The 22356-nt window shown below is 42.9% G+C and overlaps 1 protein-coding gene across 2 annotated transcripts in view; it reads right to left on the bottom strand.

Moving 5' to 3' along the window:
* The window catches only part of fam13c (family with sequence similarity 13 member C), a 125523-nt gene that overhangs the window by 41509 nt on the left and 61658 nt on the right, over positions 1-22356 (bottom strand). Inside the window, exons 1-2 of one of the 2 annotated variants that reach the window (XM_063071580.1) lie at positions 10638-10730; positions 3006-3072 (exon numbers count right to left, since the gene is read on the bottom strand). The exons of the other annotated variant lie outside the window; for it this stretch is intronic. Of the exons in view, the coding sequence (XP_062927650.1) occupies positions 3006-3062 (57 nt within the window). The 5' untranslated portion in view covers positions 3063-3072; positions 10638-10730. Of the gene's footprint in view, positions 1-3005; positions 3073-10637; positions 10731-22356 lie in introns of those variants that run through there. 2 annotated transcript variants of the gene reach the window in all.

Raw genomic sequence — 22356 nt, 5'->3', positions numbered from 1 at the left:
GTACTGCTGGACATTGCTTGTACTGGCTGGTTACTTGATTTTATTTATTGTTTATTTATTTTATTTGTTGTTTTATAGCATTGAGTATGAGAGTTGCAAACTCATTTTTCTGTATTGGTGCATGACAAATTGTACTATGCAATGACAATAAGGATATTTCAATTTCAATCCTTTGAAATATTATCACTTAAGGAATTTAAAGTTGATGACCCTCTCCACCTCTTATCCCCTGATGAGGATTGGATCATGATGAACCTCTGGTTTCCTCCTGCTGAAGTCAATAATCAGCTAGTTGGTCTTGCTGATATTGAGTGAGAGGTGGTCGTTGTGGCACCACTCAGCCAGATTTTCAATCCCCCTCCTATAAGCCGATTCATCACCACCTTTGATTTGGCCAGTGACAGTGGTGTCATCAGCAAACTTAAATATGGCACTGGAGCTGTGCTTAGCCACACAGTTGGAAGTGTAAAGTGAGTAGAGCATGGGGTTTAGCACACAGCCTTGTTTTGTACGTGGGCTGATGGAGATTGCAGAGAGGATATTGCTGCCAATCAGAACAGACTGAGGTCTGCAAGTGAAGAAATCGGGGATCCAATTGCACAAGGAGGTATTGAGGCCAAGGCCTTGAAGCTTATTGATTCGTTTTGAGGGAATAATGATGTTGAACGCTGAGTTGTAGTTGATAAAGAGCTTTAACTTCTTGAGAAATAATCTGAAGTAATTTGATGGTTACAGTGAAGTTACCAATAGATTTCTGAAGACAACAATTATAAGGCACCTGTCCTTCATCTTTTAAATTAGATTTTTAATACTCCTAAGCTAATCAGTTTAGTTTAGTATACCATGCAGCTCATATGAGTGACATTTTACCTCATAACTACATACTTTTAAACACTAGAAGGTCTGCAGATACCAGAAATCCAAAGAAACACACTCAAAATGCTGGCAGAACTCAGCAAGTCAGGCAGCCTCCATGAAAATGAATAAACAATCGACATTTCAGACCAAAACCCTTTTTCAATACTAGAAACAAAGGGGTGGATAGGAACGATAAAGGGAGGGAGGGCAGGGAATCTGATAGGAGAGGAGAGTGGACCATAGGATAAAGGGAAGGAAGTGGGATCCAGGAGGAGGTGGTAGGCAGGTGAGAAGAGAAAAGAGGGCAGAGTGGGGAATAGAAGAGGAGGAGATTTTTTTTTACCGGAAGGAGAAATTGATATTCATGCCATCAGGTTGGAGGGTACCCAGATGGAATATAAAGTTCTCCTCTTCACCACGACAGAAGGCCATGCACCGACATGTCAGAATGGGAATGGGAATGAGAATTAAAATTTTGGCCACTGGCAAGTTCTGCTTTTGACGGATAGAGTAGAGGTGCTCAACGAAGCCATCCCCCAATTTACGATGGGTCTCACCAACGTAGAGGAGGCCGCATCAGGAGCACCGGACACAGTAGATGACCCCAGCAGGTTTGTAGGTGAAGTGTTGCCTCACCTGGAAGGATTGTTTGGAGCCCCGAATGGAGGAGAGGGAGAAGGTGAATGGGCAGGTGTAGCACTGAGGCCACTTGTCAGGATAAGTGTCGGGAGGGAGATTAGTGGGGAGGAGTGAATAGACAAGGGAATCACAGAGGGAGCAATTCCTGTGGAAAGTGAGGGGGGGGTGGGAGGGAGGAGGTAAAGGTATGCTTGGTAGTAGGATCCCATTGGAGGTGGTGGAATTTGCGGAGGATGCAGAGGTTCATGGGGTGGTAGATAAAGAGTGACAGAGTGTAGGTGTTCTGGAAATAGAGGAAATGCTGGTGAGGACAGCATCCTGTTGTGTCAAGATGAGTGGCCAGAGGAAGGGAAACCCTGTTCTTTGAAGAAAGAGGATATCTCTGGTGTCCTGGAAAGGACGGCTGCATCCTGGGTAGAGAAGGAACTGAGAGAAGGAATGAGGCAGGGTGGGAAGAGGAAAAGTCAAGACTACGGGAACCTGTCGGTTGACAGAGATTGAGAAAAGGGAGCGAAGTGTCAGAAATGGACCAAGTGAATTTAAGGGCAGGGTGGAATTTAGAGAATAAATTGATGAAATTGACAAGCTCTGCATAGGGGCTTGAAGTTGCACCAATGCAGCTGTGAATGTAGCCGGGGGGAGAGCTGGGGAGTGTTCCCGAGGAAGGCTTGGAACATGAATTGTTCCGCATGGCTAACAAAGAGGCGGGCACAGCTGGGGCCTACGCAGGTGCCCATGACTACCCCTCAAGTCTGGAGAAAGTGAGGGGAGCCAAAGCAAAAATTGTTGAAGTGAGTTCCAATTCTGCCCGGATGGAGGAGGGTGGCGGTGGCTTGAAGTTGAGAGAGGACTGCTGAAGTTGATATGGTTGATGTCTTGTTAGCAATTCAAGATAAAAAGATCCCGTCAATTCCAACTCTAAGGGTAACCCCATTTTCCCATTTATTTCCTGTAACCTCTCTCATACATGACCTTACTCTCCTTGCGCTCACTCACACCAGGAGTATTCCACTATCCAATAACCTAACATTGAGGTCCATGCTCTTACAGGGAGAATGTGCAAATCCTACACCGACCGCAGAGGCCATCAGGGTGAAACCGGGTCCCCAAAGTTGTGAGGTAACATTGCTAACTACTGCGTCATTCACTCATTTCCATAACCCAGAGAAGCAAAGTAAAAATAAGCTTTCCTCACATTGCAAATGAAAAGACAAATAGTGGACAGTACAAAACATTCATTCATTTTGTTTTCTATATCTGTTATATGTACGTGAAAGCAAATGAAGTAATTTTCTTTATCCTTTCATCAGAGAAGGTTGTCATTAATGTGGGCTTCTTGCCAGTACAGCATATTGCTCATCCCTCTGATGGGATCAAGGGAGCACGATGCAGAACACACCAGTGATCTGAGGAATGGGCTGGGCTTTGCATTCTAAAATGGCTTCTTAACAATTTGGAAGTGGTAACAAGTGGTAAAGTACTAAATAATTTTAATGCTGGTGACCCACCTCACTGGAGACTTGCATGGTCCTCAAAGTGTTTTGTTCCTCCACTACTGGTGACATGTTGCTCTTTCTGAAATGGAGATGAGGTTAAATTAATAATAAAAATACTAAACTGATTCCACAACTTATAGATTCATTTTCAAGGAATATACAACTCATGGTCTCAGTGTTATGCAGCGCATTTATTTATTATTATTTGCACAATTTTTTCTTATTTTGCACATTGGTTGTTTGTTAGTCTTTGCTTTTGCATAATGTTTTTCATAAACTCTATTGTATTTCTTTATTCCTATTAATGTCTGCATGAAAGTAAATCTCAGGGTAACCTATGGTGACATACACATACTTTGATAAGTTTACTTTGAACTAATACAGTTATAAAGGGATAGTGTCACTAATATGTTGTAGAATGCTGCATACAACTGACGAACTTAGATATTAATAGAAAGATATAAAGCCATGAATTTGGAAGCACATCGACTGGGGGAATGTATGTAGGTTGCTTCCTTGAAACACAAATGGAGGACTAATTTTCCAAGGCCTCAAGAGAGATAAGTTCAGGTCCACTGTGAAGTTAAGAGACACAGAGGATAGCCCTGAACTGGAGCTGGTGTTGTACCTGGAGTGGATCTCCTTCAGTTTGGTTGGTAAAGCAAAGCTCTGTTTCTGACTGTACTACATGTACGAGATCCTTGACCTCTACATTCTAGTAGTCTCGGGACTTCTGCAGGCCTCCCTCCCAGCTCCACGGTTGCAGCTGCACTCCGATGAACCCCAGTTCATGGCTATTCTTCCAATCTCAGTGCTGTTACCACTAGAACATTCTATTGCAGCACTTCCAAATCTCAGGGTGTCATCCAAAAGCAACAGGTTGAAAGCTATTGTTGAAAGTGCTCCTCTGTTCAGCCAAGGTGGCATGCAGAGGGTGAGAAACATTGTCCAGAAGGGTCCTTTGTCCTACCACAGCCTCCACTGTGTCCAGTTTGACTCCTAAAACAGAGCCAGCCTTTCTTCACTGGGAGAACATGTGAAGGAGAGACCTGCATAATCCAAAGGACCTCAGTCTCCTCAGGAAGTAGAAGTGACTCTGGCCCTTCTTGTACACAGCCTCTGTGTTGGTGCTCCTTTCAAGTCTGTCATCCAGGTGCACCCCCAGGTACTTGTAAGTCCTCACCTCATCCACGTCCTCATCATCAGTAGTAAAAGGGAGCAGTGCAGATCCATCATCACCTCTTTTACCTTACTGATATTGAGCTGCATATGATTCAGCTTGCACCATTTGACAAAGGCCTCCACCAGGTCCCTGTATTCGTCCTCCCTTTATACACCCAACTATTGCTGAGTCATCAGAGAATTTATGCAGATGACATGATTCAGTGTTGGATCTAAAGTCCAAGGTATACAGGGTAAAGAGGAAGGGAGCCAATACAGTCCCCTGTGGGGCCCCAGTGCTGCTTATAGTCATGTCTGACACACAGCTCTGAAGCCGCACAAACTGCGGTCTGCCAGTCTGGTAGCCCATTATCCAGGATACAATGGAAGTACAAATCTGCAGTGAACGGAGCTTTTCCCCCCAGGAATGAGGGCTGTATGGTATTGAAAAATCAAAAGCACAGAGACAATGGTAGTAGGATTGGACGCTGAGAAAGCTTTTGATTCGGTTAGTTGGGCATTCCTATACAGAGTGTTAGGAAGATTCGGCTTTCAAGAAAGGTTTATTAAAGTAATTCAGACTCTATATGACAGCCCTACAGCCCAAATTAAGATAAATGGGGACCTCTCTGACTCCTTCATTTTAGAGAGAGGCACTAGACAGGGATGCCCAATTTCTCCTCTCCTTTTTGCGCTATATATTGAACCACTTGCCCAACTAATAAGACAGAGCGAAATCGTAAAAGGTATCAAGGTGGCAGGGATTGAACAGAAAGTGGCGTTATTTGCAGATGATGTTTTGGTCTATCTGAGTGAACCAGAAAAATCATTTATAGGATTGTTTACACTGTTGGATGACTTTGGGAAAATATCAGGTTATAAAATAAATGTAAAGAAAACGCAGGTTATGTCCCTAAATTATACACCATCCAAAAAATTGTAGGATACATACAATCTTAAGTGGGAAGCTAAATCATTAAAATATTTAGGAATAACCCTGTCGAAGGATCTTTCAACACTGTCACAGGTAAATTATGGGCCATTAATCTCAGAGATAAAAGCAGATATGCATAGATGGAATCTTATCCCCTTTTTAAGTTTAAATTCAAGGATAAATACTATAAAAATGAATATTCTTCCTCGGTTATTATATCTTATCCGTACTTTACCAGTAGAGGTGGATGATAATCAATTCAGGGAATGGGACAAATGGATTTCCCGCTTCATTTGGCAAGGAAGGAAACCTAGAATTCGATATAACACCTTACAGTTAGGGAAGGAAGGAGGAGGTATGGTTCTTCCTTGCCTGAGAAATTATTTTTATGCCTCACAGATAACCCCTCTGTTATATTGGTGTAATAGGGAATATAAGGCTAGATGGAAGGAAATAGAATTTGGATTAGTTGACAGTTTTCCTCTTCAGGCCTCAATAGCTGACAAAGGATTGATGGCCCAGTTGGAAAAATTTAATAATGCTTGGATAAATCTTACATTTAAAGAAGGTGGTTAATTCATGTGGAATTAATAACATGTTAAAACTCTTTAGATGGTGTGCATATGATACCGAATTCCTTCCCAACAGAGGAGATAAAAGATTTGAGCTATGGATAAAGAAAGGTCTTACAACCTACCTCTCATTTATAGATAAAAGAGTATTACAAAGTTTCCAAATCCTGCAGGACAAACATGGCCTAGAACATAATGACTTTTTAAGGTACCTTCAAATACGAAACTATGTTAACCAGAATTGTAGATATACAGACCTATCAACAGTAGAATTAGAATTTTTCAAGATTCTGAATTCGGCTTGCAGTTCAATAGCTAGTAAAACAGTTTCTCGCCTATATAATGCACTCTCCCATGCTAAAAATGTAAATACACTGTATATTAAAGAGAAGTGGGAGAAAGAAGCGGGGTTGGTACTTTCAGAGGAGGCTTGGGGGAAAATCTGCAGCTTTCAATGGTCCTCGACTAATTCTTTGACTTGGAGAGAACATTGTTGGAAAAACATTATAAGATACTTCAAGACCCCATATCAGGAAAAATATAAAGATACAAATGTGATGTGTTGGAGAAGGTGCGGCTCCAAGGAGGCAAATCATTTTCATATTTTCTGGGATTGCCCTAAATTAAGTCTATTTTGGGAAGGTATTCATAGAATATTAGTTAAGGTACTTAGGTCCCAGATACCTCTGAACTTTGAGACGCTCTATTTGGGGCATGTATTGTTCCTTGAACAGAAAGAAGATATAAAGTTGCTGCAGGCCCTCTTAGCGGCAAGTAAGAAATCAATCACTAGAAAATGGCTAAATCCAATACCACCTACATTAGAAGATTGGTACGAAATTATCTTGGAAATATTTAAAATGGAAAAGTTGACTTACTCCCTGAGAACTCAAAAAGAAACATTTTATCAAATCTGGAATAAATGGATTGAATATATAACCCCAATGCGAGCAGACTTTAGATGACTCTCCTAATGATTTATATTGCTCTTCTCATCAACACAGTAATATTGTTAACGTAAGCACCCCTAGTCTAAATGTTTGTTTTTTTTTTGGAAAATAAAGAATTAACACAAGTAAAGGGAAAGATTTGGGAAAGGGATAAAAAAAAAGAAAAAATTAAGTAAATAAGTACATAGGGATTGGATAATTATGTCTGCGGGCAGGAACAAGCACGAACAAATTGGGATATAAACACCTACAATGGTTGGTATATAGGCTTGTATGCAACATTTTGGACCAGTGGAAATGGTCCAGAAGGGTTGTATGGAAACTATTATTATCATTTTTCTTAACAACTAATTTCATTACTTAGCCTAATAGGTTAGATTTACCACAGTACATAATTATCTATTTAAATGTTTATTTTCCTTTTATATCATCTCAATGTGTACTTAAGAATGTATAAATAATTGTAGTTTTATACATATAAAAAAATGGAAAAGGTTATATGTGTGAAAAAAGTACATGATAATTGTGAATTCCTTATCCAAATAAAAATAAAATAAAAAAAAAAGAAAAATCAAAAGCATGACCCTGAACGTGCAGCCCTGCTTTTCCAAATGGGAGACGGCTCTGGTCAGCAGGTAGATGAACAGGCTAGGACTTTATCCCCTGATGCATAGGTGAATGAGGAGAGATCTTACACAACTAGACAAAATTAGGAGGGATACAGATAGGATAAATAAATGCAGACTCCCCCCCAACCTCCGAGGTTCGGTGAGACTAGAACTAGAGATCATAGGTTAAAGGTAAAAAGTGAAATATTTAAGGGGAACCTGAGGGGAAACTTCTACACTCAGAGGGGTGTGTAAGTATGGAACAAGCTGCCAGCAGAAATGTTGAATGTAGGTTCGATTGCAACTGGTAAGAGAAGTTTGGATAAGAACATGGATGAGAGGGATACAGAGGGTAATGGTCTTGAGCAGGTAGATGAAACTAGGCAGAAAAACTTGCAAGGACTGGATGGGAAAAAGAGACTTTTTCTGTGCTGTCATGTTCTATGACTATGACATGCTTGGAGTTGTTTTAGACATGGAGCACTTTTTCCCATCTCTCTATGGTGATGTACACTGTGTGGGGTGGCATGGTAGCATATAGCAGTTGTGCAATCACTGATCAGGGTTCGATTCCTGCTGCTGTCTGTAATGAACTCGTATATTCTCTCTGCGTCTGCATGGGTTTTCTCCAAATGCTCTGGTTTCCTCCCACATTCCAAAGATGCATGGGTTGGGGTTACCAAGTTACGGGGGGAATGCTACGTTGGCACTGGGAAGCATGGCAATACTTGCAGGCTGCCCCCTCTCCAGCACAATCCTCGCTGATTTGATTTGACACAAATGAATCATTTCACTGCATGGCTCGATGTACATGTGACAAATAAAGCTAATCTCTGCTGAGAAGAAAGTTCAAGTTCAAAGTAAATTTATTATCAAAGTACACATATGTCACAATATACAACCCTGAGGTTCATTTTCTTGTGGGCATTCATAGTAAGTACAATGAAACAACAAAAATAAACAAGCAGAATAATGATATCTAGATTACATAGATCCCCTGAAATGATAACACTGAGGAATTTAAAGTTGCTGACCCTCTGCATCTCTGATCCCCTGATGTGGACTGGCTCATAGACCCCTGATTTCCTCCTCCTGAAGTCAATAATCAGCTCCTTGGTCTTTCTGACGTTGAATGAGAGGTTGTTGTTGTCGTGGCACCACTCAGCCAGATTTTCAGTCTCCTTCTTATATGCTGATTTGTCACTTCCTTTAATAATGCCAACGACAGTGATGCTGTCAGCAAACTTAAATGTGAGAGGGAGGTAGAAGGAAGGAACTTGTAGACCATTTAGCCTGACTTCAGCGGTTGGGAAAATGGCTGAAGTCCAATTTTATGGATGAGGTTTCAGGGTACTTGGACAAAATAAGCCAAAGTCAGCAGAGTTTCCTTAGGGGGAATCTTGCCTGACAAATCTGTTGGAATTATCTGAGGAAATAACAGGTAGGATAGACAAAGGAGATTCAGTGGATGCTGTTTACTTGGATTTTCAGAAGACCTTTGACAAGGTGCCATACATGAGGCTGGTTAATAAGATAAGAGCTCATGGCATTACAGGAAATGTACTAGCATGGATAGAAGATTGGCTGACTGGCGAGAGTGGGAATAAAGAGGGCCTTTTCTGGTTGACCAGTGGTGTTTCCACACAGTGTTCTGAACTCTGCTATGGGTCTATGTTTGTTTTTAAAAATCGGTTCATCCTGACTTTTTAATGAAAGGTCACTGAACTAAAACATTGTTTGCTTCTCTGCAAGCCCAGATTGGGCCACCTACTTACAAACTTACATTTTTTTTTGCAATTATATCTGTTTTCTTGCACCCCTTGGATGATGTCGTTTACAGTTTAAAAGGCTTTAAGTTATTAATTCAGAGTGGCATACCAAATTTCCTCAAACTCCTGATGAAAGACAAAGATGTTTATGCGCTTCATCCAGCACTTTCCACCATACAATAGTAGAACAATACTTAACTGAGTCTAGACCAGTTATATTTAGAAATAAACAAGTGAACATGTATAAAACAGATAATTGTGTCGTGATTCTGGTGAAATCTGTGGGAGAGATGTCAGTTGCTATATTTTCTGCTTTTCAACTGCTGTGTGGTACAGTGATCTTTCTGATGTAAAGTGCTTTCAGAAATCCTGGCTCTGTCAAAAGCTTGAAAGTATCTTTTCTTCAGAGCTCATTGGATCGCTACATCTATTTCAATTATTAACTTGTGACAACTTCAAAGTTTAACAAGACAGGAGGTACATTCTTAATTGAACACTGAATAAAATATGCTCAGTCTGCAGGATTGTTTTAACCTCATTGTTTTTGCAAAGTCTTCTTTGTGAGATCCACACCACAGGCATTAGTTGTCGCCAAGCAACAAATAAGCTAATAAATAAAATACTATTACTCTGATGAAACTCCATCAAACTTTGGACCCTGGGAGCTCATGCCTCCCTCTGCACATGGATCGTGACATTCCAACCAACAGACCACAATCAGTAAGGGTAGACGACTATCACCGTGAGTATTCTAAATACACAACGTTGCATCTTCACCCCCCTTACTCTACTCCCTATACACCCTTGACTATGTGGCTGGATTCTGCTCTAACCTCATCTACAAGTTTGTAGATTATAAAATCTCAGATAACGAAGATTTGGAGTACAGAAAGGAGATAGAGAGTGTAGTGACACGGGTGTCACAACAGCAATCTTTCTCTCAATGTCAACAGCACAGAAGTGCTGACCATTGACTTCTTGAAAATGGATGGAGCATGTGGGAATGTAAAGCTGCTTAAGAGCTAAATGGAGAATACTCTGTCACCGTCCTTGCTTATGCCTTACAGCAAATTGAAATATAATAACAAATCAGTCTGGGGGCTTGCTGCAGGAAACCAAGTCTCTGACTTGATCAAAGTTCAAAGAGCTAAGTAAAATTTGTTATTGGAGTACATACATATCACCACATACAACCCCGAGATTCTGTTTCTGTGGGCATGCTTAGTAAATCTATGGAACAGTAACTGTAAACAGGATCTGTTAAATTGTAAACATCAGGAATGTAAACAACTGCAAATGCAGATAATAAATAAATAGCAGTAAATGACTAGCAGGAAGTAATGAGATAAAAGAGTCCTTAAATTAGTGCAATTATCCTCTTTTGTTCAAGAGCCAGATGGTTGAGGGGTAGTAACTGTTCTTGAACCTGGAGGAGAGAGTCCTGAGGCTCTTGTACCTTCTACCTGATGGCAACAGCGATAAAAAAGCATGGCCTGAGTGGTGAGGATCTTTGAAGATGATGCTGCATTTTGGCGACAGTATTTCATGAAGATGTGCTCAATGGTTGGGAGGGTTTTACCCATGATGCACTGATCTGAATCCACTACCTTTTATAGGATTTTCCGCTTAAAGGCATTAGTGTTCCCTTACCAGGCCGTGATGCAGCCAGTCAGTGCACTTTCCACCACACATCCATAGACGTTTGCCAAGGCTTTTGATGACATGCTGAATCTCTGCAGACTCCTGAGGAAATAGAGGTCACTGATGTATATTGCTAGTGTAGTCGGGTTTCAAGTCAATGAGATCGCTGATGGCAGAGGATTTGGTGATGGTTAGAACTCTTATAATGGGAGAGCAAGTTCTGGGATGTGGCACTAATGCTATTTGGCATTGTAGAGAAAATCTGCAGATGCTGGAAATGAAAATAACACACATAAAATGCCGATGGAACTCAGGAAACCAGGCAGCATCTATGGGAAAGAGTAAAAAGTCGACATTTTGGCCCGAGATTTTTCATCAGGACTGGAAAAATGAGATAAGAGGTCAGAGTCAGGACACGGAGGCTCATCACTCCATGAAGTGCACCAGTTCAAAGCAGCAGCTCGACATGTCTTCTCAAGGGAGAGTTTCAGGTTGGGTAATTAATGATGGGCTCTCCAGCAAAGCCCATGGCGAATGAATAAATAACCATTAAATCAATGTTTCTTTTAATGCTGTGAGACTAAAAGGGCCAGAAATTTGAAGAAATGTTTGAGCCACCTGCAGAATGTGATATACTGAAACAGTTCTGTGAACAAAATCCTTCCAAGTCCCTGTGACTTGGAATGGGGGATTAGGAATCATCTTGTTCCCCAAATGCTCCATTAATGCCTCATAACAAAAGACATGGTAGCCACGGTTCTCCACCATGGTCAACATTGTGATTCACTGTTACCACAAATGTGAAAATCAATAGCTGTAAGAAAGAAGTAAAGTGAAGAGTTTGCACTTGTTACTGGAATTTAGTAGCTCCGCCACTCAGTGATGATCAATATTTAGAATAGTTAATATCACCTGTCAGAATCAGAATTAATATCATATTGTTGTGAAATTTGTTGTTTTGTGGCAGAACATTACAATTAATAATAATTTTTAAAACCTACAAATTGCAATAAGTATATATTAAAAATTATATTAAATAAGTTGTAAAAAAAAAGAGAGCAAGAAAAAATTAGTGAGGCAGTATATGCAGGAGTTCATTATTTATTCAGAAATCCAATGGCAGAGGGGATGTTTGTGAAGAAAAAGAATTTCAGGATGTATGTTGTATACGTTTCTCTGACATTGAATGTACCTATTGAACGTATTGAAGAAGCTGTTTCTGAAATGTTAAGTGTGTGTCTTCAGGCTCCTTGGTAGCAATGAGAAGACTGCATTTCCAGTTGATGGGGGTCCTTAATGATTGATGCCACCTTTCTGAGGCATCACCTTTTGTAGGTGTGCTCGATTCTGGGGAGGCTAGTACCCATGATGGAGCTGGCTGAGTTAACAACTTTCTGCAGCTTTTTCCGACCCTGTGCAGTGATCCCCCCTCCCATACCAAACACTGATACAATCAGTTACAGTGCTCTCCACTGTACATCTGTAGAAGCTTGTGAGTATTTTTGGTGACACACAAAGTCTCCTCAAATTCCTATGAAGTATAGCTGCTGTCAAGCCTTCTTTGTAATTGCATCAATATGTTGGGCCCAGGGTAGCTCTTCAGAGACGTTGACACCCAGGAACTAGAAACTGCTCACCCTATCCATTGGTGATCTCTCAATGAAGACTGACGTGTGTTTCCTTGACTTCCACTTCCTCAAGCCCGCAACCAATTCCTTGGTCTTGGTGACGTCGAGTGCAAGATTGTTGTTACGACACCACTCAAGCAGCTGATCTACCTCACTCCTACACACCTCCTTGTCACCATCTGAATTTCTGCCAACAATAGTGGTATCAGCGAATTTATGAGCTGTGCCTAACCACACAGTTGTGGGTGTGGAGGGTAGGGCAGTGAGCTAAGCACCTGATGACTTTTAGAAAGTCTGTAATACACCCAGCAATGTGACAACAGCCTTTCCACCCATATGGTCTTGTCTGAGAAGCCAGCTAGGATATCCTCCCTCAGCACTGAAGTAATGGATTACCTGACCAAAAGTGTAACAGCAATTCTTCTTGTGCAACTCCTTGCTTTGCCTTATATTTCCAAACCCTGTGAAAGCAAGGAATTTAAGAAAGAGGTCACTGATTGGCCTTTGATAATCAGGTTCAAATGTTCATGGTTCATGGCTGCGTAGTGGTTAGTGTAACACAGGGGTCCCCAACCTTTTTAATGCCATGGCCCAATACCCTTAAGCAAGGGGTCCATGAACCACAGGCTGGGAACCCCTGGCCTAATGCTATTACAGCACCAGCTGTAAGGTCAGGGTTCAATTCCCCTCTGCCATCTGCAAGGAGTATGTATGATTTCCCCGTCACCACGTGTGTATCCTCCAAGTACTCCTGCTTTTTCCTGTGTTCCAAAGGTGCAAGGTTAGGATTAGTGATTTGTGGGAATGCAGGCTACCCAGCACAATCCTCAATATAACATATACAAAATGCGGGAGGAACTCAGCCAGACAGGCAGCCTCAATGGAGAAGAATAAACAGTCGACACATAGGGTCAAGACACTTCATTAGGGCTCATAACTTGATTTGACACAAACAACACATTTCACGGTATGTTTCAATGTACAAGTAACAATTAAAGCTCATCTTTAAACTTAATCTTTTTCCTGACTATTCATTTCCCTCAGCAACTTACAAGATTTAAAATTTCTCCAACATGGGGTGCTTAACAATATAATGGATTGGTCAATATGGAAAGTATCACTGAATGTTTCATAAAGAAACAAGTACTGGTCCACTGCAACTCTGCTTGTACTTATCTGTGTACGAACTACCTAGGCTGGTCTATCACTATACAGGAGCAACCAAATCTTACATCTACGCTCCCAACCCCAACTACCCGTCAACAGTGCCAGAGAAGATCTGCCAGCAATATCCAAGGAATGATTGAGCACAATCAAAAAAATTTCCAAGCTTAAACAATTATTTCATTCCTTTTCAACAGGACATCATTCACTGACATGGTCATTTGAATTCCTAACAAGTTCAATTAACACAATGTCAACAGCCAGAGAAATTTTCCCAGGGTGGAAATAGCTATTTCTGGGTATGGGGGGCAGGGCATAATTTAAGGTGGAAATATGTGGGGCAGGATGTCAGAGACAATGTTCCCTCTAATTTGTACAAAGATCTTGTGCTGTGCAACTTTTTGCCCAGTGACTACATGTGCACACTGAATTTTATATATAGAGGTATCCTTTTTAACAGATAGCAAAACACTGTCAATAAGAACTTTGATTTCCTCTGGGTTTGATTGCTTTCGCTCTCGTTCATCTTCACTCACAAAACATATGTAGCAGGCCTGCAGCAGGTGATGAAGGATTTTCTCGCTGGAGCTTTTGCACACCGTCCATATGTGATTTCTTGTTAAATAATACTTTAAAAAGTCAAGTTTCCAAATATTATCCCACTTGAAAATTCTCCAGCAGTTTTTGCATCACGATGGTGGTGGTGGTGACATCCATTAGTCTCGCGAGACCATGGATCTGCGCCTGGATTTTCTCTAGGGCGCAGGCTTGGGCAAGGTTGTATGGAAGACCGGCAGTTGCGCATGCAGCAAGTCTCCCCTCTCCATGACACCGATGTTGTTCAAGGGAAGGGTAAGGGCCGATGCAGCTTGGCACCAGTGTCGCCACAGGAGTTGCCAGAACGAGGTCGAAGGCAACGTCAGATTGCCTTAGGGACTCCAGCTCCAGATTTGTCCTCAGGGTTTACTCCCGAAGCCTTTCCCATGAGTGGGTATGGCTGCAAGACAGTGGCGGTTTGAAAACAGAGATTTCCCTCTCTTAGGTGGATTGTCTTCCCATGCTGACGAGCTCAACCTACCCAAAGCACTGGTTTTAGATTATGAAGACACGCAGTCCTCTTTTATTGTCATTTAGTAATGCATGCATTAAGAAATGATACAATATTTCCTCCAGTGTGATATCACAAAACACAGGACAGACCAAGACTGGAAAAAGACTAACAAAACCACATAATTATAACATATAGTTACAACAGTGCAACAATACTATAACTTGATGAAGAAGTCCATGAGCACAGTAAAAAGTTCAAAGTCTCTCAAATGTCCCACATCTCACGCAGACGGGAGAAGGAAGGAAAACTCTCCCTGCCATGCCCGACCACAATCCGTCTCTGAGTCATCCGAAAACTTCGAACCTCCGAATCAGCTCTCTGACACCAAGTACTGAGCGCCATCTCTGTCCGAACGATTCGACCTCCATCTCGATCGCCAACAGCAGGCAAAGCCGGGGATTTTGAGGCCTTCCCTCCGGAAGATTCCCGACCGTGCAATAACAACAGCAGCGAACGAGCGTTTCAGAAATTTCTCCAGATGTTCCTCTGCGCTTTCACGTCCATCTCCATCAAATCAGAATTGTCCATGGCCCCTATTTAATGGATATGATATCACTTTTCACCGGAGGGCTGCGCACACGTCAGGACCCGTCTTCGCCCCTTCTCCTGTCGGTAGAAACAGTTCCGCCAGGCTTAGAGGCGAAGCCACACGAGAAGGCCAGAAGTTGGACTTGGTTGTCAGAGGCTATTTTAGGCACATACCGTGAGAAGCACTTTTAGGTAGTGGGAGCTTGTCCCCACTACCACTCCTCGGCTCGACAACCTTGGAACCATGATAGTACATGCAGATAATACCAGATTCTGTATTGTACATAAATATTTCTCGTCGATGCCTGTTCTTGACCTCATGAGCTCTCAGCGTAGCAGCTTCTACTGTTTCATTAAGCTTCACGCCCTTTGCTTCTTTGGAATTCAACATAGTGAGTCAATAATTTCTTCAATAAGAACAGTATAAGTATGCCGGTTCTAAAATCTGCAGACAAATCATTGCAAATTTCACATTGTCAACATCGTCTGCACCAGAAACATGATTGTGTACGATGGTGAAATATACTTAACATGCCAACAAGGCAGAGGATGACAACCTTTTGTGTGCAGTTTAAATTCCTTTGTGCGCGTGCACACTGTAGAGGCAACATTGGTCGGGAGGTAAGTTCTCTACACAGAGAGGGGTTGTGGTAGAAGCAGATACAATAGGGGCATTTAAGAAACTCTTAGATAGGCACATGGGTGATAGGAAAGATGGAGGGCCATGTGGGAGGAAAGGGTTAGATTGATCTTAGACTAAAAAGTTCAGTGCAACATCATGGCTTGAAGGGTCTGTACTATGCTGTAATGTTCTGTTATATTATAAACAGTCAGTGCTACAGATTCAACGACTATTACATGCACAGCAGCTACTCATGATAACCACCACACACAAAATACTGGAGGAACTCAGCAGGTCAGGCTGCATCTATGGAGAGGAATAAACAATCTCCTGTGTTAATAAAAAACAAAGTGACAAACTTTGAAGCAAAATGATAGAAGACACTGAATTTACTGTTACGGCAAAAATCAATATATGAACTTAATAAAAGTTCTTTAACTTGCACTCTCATTCCAGTTTATAACCACAGCACCATAATCTGTCTACACCAGGGCTCCTGCAAAGTGTCAGTTGTTTGCTGTGATCACAAACAAATTCATTAGTAATGCTGCCCTGTTTGGATCATGAATCATGCGCAATTGAGAAAAGAGGATATTCATTACTTCAGGAAATGGTTATGTTGTTGTCACGTGTATTGTGTCTGTACAAGATTTTTGCTAAGATTTTCTCATCAGGAAGGGAGCACAACACTCAGCTCTCAGCAACAAATATGGCACCTTCGACAAATAGCTTAAAGCTATGGAATATTTGAAGGCACTGAGTGAAAATTCAGTGGACCCAAAGCTGAGAGTTGCTGCCAACAATGCAAAGCCACAGAACGTCCAATAGCCCAATTGTCCCAAAGCTAACCCTGAATCTGAACCTGGGTTCGGCTCATTAGAACAGCAGATAATGCATGTTGGCAGGTTGGCCAGGAGCCGATGGCCAAAGGTCAGAAGTGGTCTCTCTCATTTTGAGTATTATCGCCAGAGGGTAACAAAACATGTTGATGACCTGCTGACCTTCACATTTCCCATCCTTCATATTCCTGAGACAACTGGACGATGCCACACATAAACAAGGAACCAGAGTGAAAATTTTCAGAGACTGTTGTAGCCTGCAGGAGTTTGCGGAGATCTTTGAGTCATGTGGATTGAGGGGGAGGACAGAGATGTGGAGAGAGATGTGGAGAGATAGAGAGAGATGTGGAGAGAGAGAGAGAGGGGGGGAGAGAGAGAGAGAGAGAGAGAGAGAGAGAGAGGTGAGTGAGATTTTCAGTTTAATATAAAAATACAGAGACTACTGTTGACAATAAAGACAATTGTCATTCTATCCGATTATGGTTTATATACACCTTAACATCATTTAACCACCGTAACCCTTGATAACTAATTTTAAAAATTGTTAACTTCATCTTTCCAGATTCTTATTTAAAACAAAGGAGAATGTTCAAGATTTTGTGTCCATGTCAGTTCCCGGGGGTAATTAACCATATCCCTGGAAATTGTGGTGGCACAGTACCACAGTGGTTAACACAATGCTTTTCAGTACAGGCAATTCCTGCCACTGCCTGTATGAAGTCTATATGCTCTTCCCTTGATCACGTGGGTTTCCTGTGGGTACCTTGGTTTCCTCCCACAGTCCAAAGACATACTGTTTGGTAGATTAATTGGTCATTGTAAGTCGTCCCGTGATTAGTCTAGGATTAACTCTGGTTTCAGAGCCTTCGGAGCAAGAAGGCTGCAGGTGAACGGCTAAGGATTTCTGGAGCGAAGGCAGTTATACTACTCGGGGTAAAAGAGAGGCAAGACTGCGCAGGCAACATACATCAAAGTTGCTGGTGAACGCAGCAGGCCAAGCAGCATCTATAGGAAGAGGCGCAGTCGACGTTTCAGGCCAAGACCCTTCGTCAAGACTGCGCAGATGCGTGATGTCAGCCAGTAGAATGGGAAAAGTTTAAAACGGCAAGAATTCTTTGCGGATTTTGATTCGTAGCAAGAAGGCTGCGGGCGAACGGCTAAGGATTTCTGGAGCGAAGGCAGTTTTATTACACAGGGTAAAAGAGAGGCAAGACGGCACAGGCATGTGACATCAGCCAGTAGAGCGGGAAAAGTTTAAAAAGAAGACTGTCATATCCAGCGGGCAGCACTCGGAGCGGGCGGTGGGGTGAGAGGTAGCAGAGTGGTAGGGCTTTGGCTCAAAGGGCTTAGGCGGTAACGAGGTGAGGTAAGTCGACCTGTGTTAATTGCGGAAAGGAAGTAGTATGTGTGTGAGGCCGGTTTTCTGTGCTCGTTGTCAGATGTGGGAAGTTCTGGAGTCTCCCAGCCGCCCGGACGGCCACACTGTATCTGCACCCGGTGTGTCGAGCTGCAGCTTCTAAGGGACTGCATTAGGGAACTGGAGGTGATAGAAAGGAGTTATAGGCAGGTGGTCACACGGGGCCCATGGGAGACAGACAAGTGGGTCACAATCAGGAGGGGGAAGGGGAAGAGTCAGATAATAGAGAGTACCCCTGTGGCTGTACCCCTTGACAGTAAGTCAGTAAGTACTCCTGTTTGAGTACTGTTGGGGGGGGTGGGGACAGCCTACCTGGGGGAAGCAATGGTGGCTGTGCCTCTGACACAGAGTCTGGCCCTGTGGCTCACAAGGGTAGGATAAGGAAGAGGAAGGCAGCAGTGATAGGGGACTCTATACTTAGGGGGTCAGACAGGCGATTCTGTGGATGCAGAAAAGAAGTACGGATTGTAGTTTGCCTCCCAAGTGCCAAGAACCGGGATGTTTCAGATCGTGTCCAAGATGTCCTGCAGTGGGAGGGAGAACAGCCAGAGGTCGTGGTACATATTGGTACCAATGACAGGTAGGAAAAAGAAGGAGGTTCTGAAAAAAGACTACAGAAAGGAAGTTGAGAAGCAGGACCGCAAAGGTAGTAATCTCGGGATACTGCCTGTGCCATGCGACAGTCAGTATAGGAATAGAATGAGGTGGAGGATAAATGCGTGGCTGAGGGATTGGAGCAGGGGGCAGGGATTCAGACTTCTGGATCATTGGGACCTCTTTTGGGCCAGGTGTGACCTGTACAAAAAGGACGGGTTGCACTTGAATCCCAGGGGGACCAATATCCTGGTGGGGAGGTTTGCTAAGGCTACTGGGGAGAGTTTAAACTAGAATTGTTGTGGGGTGGGAACCGAACTGAAGAGACTGGGGAAGAGGCGGTTGGCTCACTTATAGAGAAAGCTTATAGACAGTGTGAGAGGGAGGATAGGCAGGTGATAGAGAAGGGAAGCACTCAGACCGATGGTTTGAGATATGTCTATTTTAACGCAAGGAGTGTTGTGAACAAAGCCGATGAGCTTAGAGCGTGGATCAGTACTTGGAGATATGATGTGGTGGCCATTACAGAGACTTGGATAGCTCAGGGACAGGAATGGTTACTTCAAGTGCCGGGTTTTAGATGTTTCAGAAAGGACAGGGAGGGAGGCAAAAGAGGTGGGGGTGTGGCACTGTTAATCAGAGATAATGTCACGGCTACAGAAAAGGTGGACGTCATGGAGGGATTGTCTACAGAGTCTCTGTGGATGGAAGTTAGGAACAGGAAGGGGTCAATAACTTTACTGGGTGTTTTTTTTTTATATAGGCTAGCCAATAGTAACAGGGATATCGAGGAGCAGAGAGGGAAACAGTTCCTGGAAGGTGTAATAATAGCAGAGTTGTCTTGTTGGGAGATTTTAATTTCCCAAATATCGATTGGCATCTCCCTAGAGCAAGGGGTTTAGATGGGGTGGAGTTTGTTAGGTGTGTTCAGGAAGGTTTCTTGACACAATATGTAGATAAGCCTACAAGAGGAGAGACTGTACTTGATTTGGTATTGGGAAATTAACCTGGTCAGGAGTCAGGTCTCCCAGTGGGAGAGCATTTTGGAGATAGTGATCATAATTCTATCTCCTTTACAATATCATTGGAGAGAGATAGGAAAAGACAAGTTAGAAAAGTGTTTAATTGGAGTAAGGGAAATTATGAGGATATCAGGCAGGAAATTGGAAACTTAAATTGGAAACAGATGTTCTCAGGGAAAAGTACGGAAGAAACGTGGCAAACGTTCAGAGGATATTTATGTGGAGTTCTGCATAGGTACATTCCAATGAGACAGGGAAGTTATGGTAGGGTACAGAAACCATGGTATACAAAATAAATCTAGTCAAGAAGAAAAGAAAAGCTCACAAAAGGTTCAGAGAGCTAGATAATGACAGAGACCTAGAAGATTATAAGGCTAACAGGAAGGACCTCAAGAATGAAATTAGGAGAGCCAGAAAGGGCCATGAGAAAGCCTTGGTGGGTAGGATTAAGGAAACCCCCAAGGCATTCTACAAGTATGTGAAGAGCAAGAGGATAAGACGTGAAAGAATAGGACCTATCAAGTGTGACAGTGGGAAAGTGTGTATGGAACCGAAGCATATAGCAGAGGTACTTAATGAATACTTTACTTCAGTATTCTCTATGGAAAAGGATCTTGGTGATTGTAGTGATGACTTGCAGTGGACTGAAAAGCTTGAGTATGTATATATTATGAAAGAGGATGTGCTGGAGCTTTTGGAAAGCATCAAGTTCGATAAGTCACTGGGACCGGATGAGATGTACCCCAGACTACTGTGGGAAGCAAGGGAGGAGACTACTGAGCCTCTGGCAATGATCTTTGAATCATCAATGGGGACGGGAGAGGTTCCAGAGGATTGGAGGGTTGCAAATGTTGTTCATTTATTCAAGATAGGGAGTCGAGATAGCCCAGGAAATTATACACCAGTGAGTCTTACTTTAGTGGTAGGTAAGTTGATGGAGAAGATCCTGAGAGGCAGGATTTATGAACATTTGGAGAGGTATAATATGATTGGGAATAGTCAGCATGGCTTTGTCAAGGCCAGGTCGTGCCTTACGGGCCTGATTGGATTTTTTGAGAATGTGACTAAACACATTGATGAAGGAAGAGCAGTAGATGTAGTGTATGTGAATTTCAGCAAGGCATTTGATAATGTATCCCATGCAAAGCTTATGGAGAAAGTAAGGAGGCATGGGATCCAAGGGGACATTGCTTTGTGGATCCAGAACTAGCTTGCCCACAGAAGGCAAAGAGTGGTTGTAGATGGGTCATTTTCTGCATGGAGGTTGGTGACCAGTGGTATGCCTCAGGGATCTGTTCTGGGACCCCTTTTCTATGTGATTTTTATAAATGACCTGGATGAGGAAGTGGAGGGATAGGTTAGTAAGTTTGCTGATGACACAAAGGTTGGAGGTGTTGTGGATAGTGTGGAGGGCTGTCAGAAGTTACAGCGGGACATCGATAGGATGAAAAACTGGGCAGGGAAGTGGCAGATGGAGTTCAACCCAGATAAGTCTGAGGTGGTTCATTTTGATAGGTCAAATATGATGGCAGAATATAGCATTACAGTAATGGTAAGACTCTTGGCAGTGTGGAGGATCAGAGGGATCTTGGGGTCCGAGTCCCTAGGATGCTCAATGCAGCTGTGCAGGTTGACTCCGTAGTTAAGAAGGCATACGGTATATTGGCCTTCATCAATTGTGGAATTGAATTTAGGAGCTGAGAGGTAATGTTGCAGCTATATAGGACCCTATATAGGACTACTTCGAGTACTGTGCTCGTTTCTGGTCGCCTCACTACAGGAAGGATGTGGAAGCCATAGAAAGAGTGCAGAGGAGATTTACAAGGATGTTGCCTGGATTGGGGAGTATGCCTTATGAAAACAGTTTGAGTGAACTCGGCCTTTTCTCCTTGGAGCGGCAAAGGCTGAGAGGTGACCTGATAGAGGCATATAAGATGATGAGAGGCATTGATCATGTGGATGGTCAGAGGCTTTTTCCCAGGGCTGAAATGGTTACCACAAGAGGACACAGATTTAAGGTAACACACATCGAAGTTGCTGGTAAACGCAGCAGGCCAGGCAGCATCTCTAGGAAGAGGTACAGTGGACGTTTTGGGCCGAGACCCCTCGTCAAGACTAACTAAAGGAAGAGCCAGTAAGAGATTTGAAAGTGGGAGGGGGAGGGGGAGATCCAAAATGATAGGAGAAGACAGGAGGGGGAGGGATGGAGCCAAGAGCTGGACAGTTGATTGGCAAAAGGGATATGAGAGGATCATGGGACAGGAGGCCCAGGGAGAAGGAAAAGGGAGCGGGGGGAAACCCAGAGGATGGGCAAGGGGTATAGTCAGAGGGACAGAGGGAGAAAAAGGAGAGAGAGAGAAAAAGAATGTGCGTATATAAATAAATAACGGATGGGATACGAGGGGGAGGTGGGGCATTAGCGGAAGTTTGAGAAGTCAATGTTCATGCCATCAGGTTGGAGGCTACCCAGACGGAATATAAAGTGTTGTTCCTCCAACCTGAGTGTGGCTTCATCTTTACAGTAGAGGAGGCCGTGGATAGACATATCAGAATGGGAATGGGATGTGGAATTAAAATGTGTGGCCACTGGGAAATCCTGCTTTCTCTGGCGGACAGAGCGTATGTGTTCAGCAAAATGATCTCCCAGTCTACGTCGGGTCTCGCCAATATATAAAAGGCCACATCGGGAGCACTGGACGCAGTATATCACCCCAGCCGACTGACAGGTGAAGTGTCGCCTCACCTGGAAGGACTGTCTGGGGCCCTGAATGGTGGTAAGGGAGGAAGTGTAAGGGCATGTGTA

This window comes from Mobula hypostoma, chromosome 19, assembly GCF_963921235.1.
Source record: "Mobula hypostoma chromosome 19, sMobHyp1.1, whole genome shotgun sequence".
In the NCBI taxonomy this organism is placed as follows: Eukaryota; Metazoa; Chordata; class Chondrichthyes; order Myliobatiformes; family Myliobatidae; genus Mobula; species Mobula hypostoma.
This window is presented reverse-complemented; position numbering and strand designations above follow the sequence as displayed.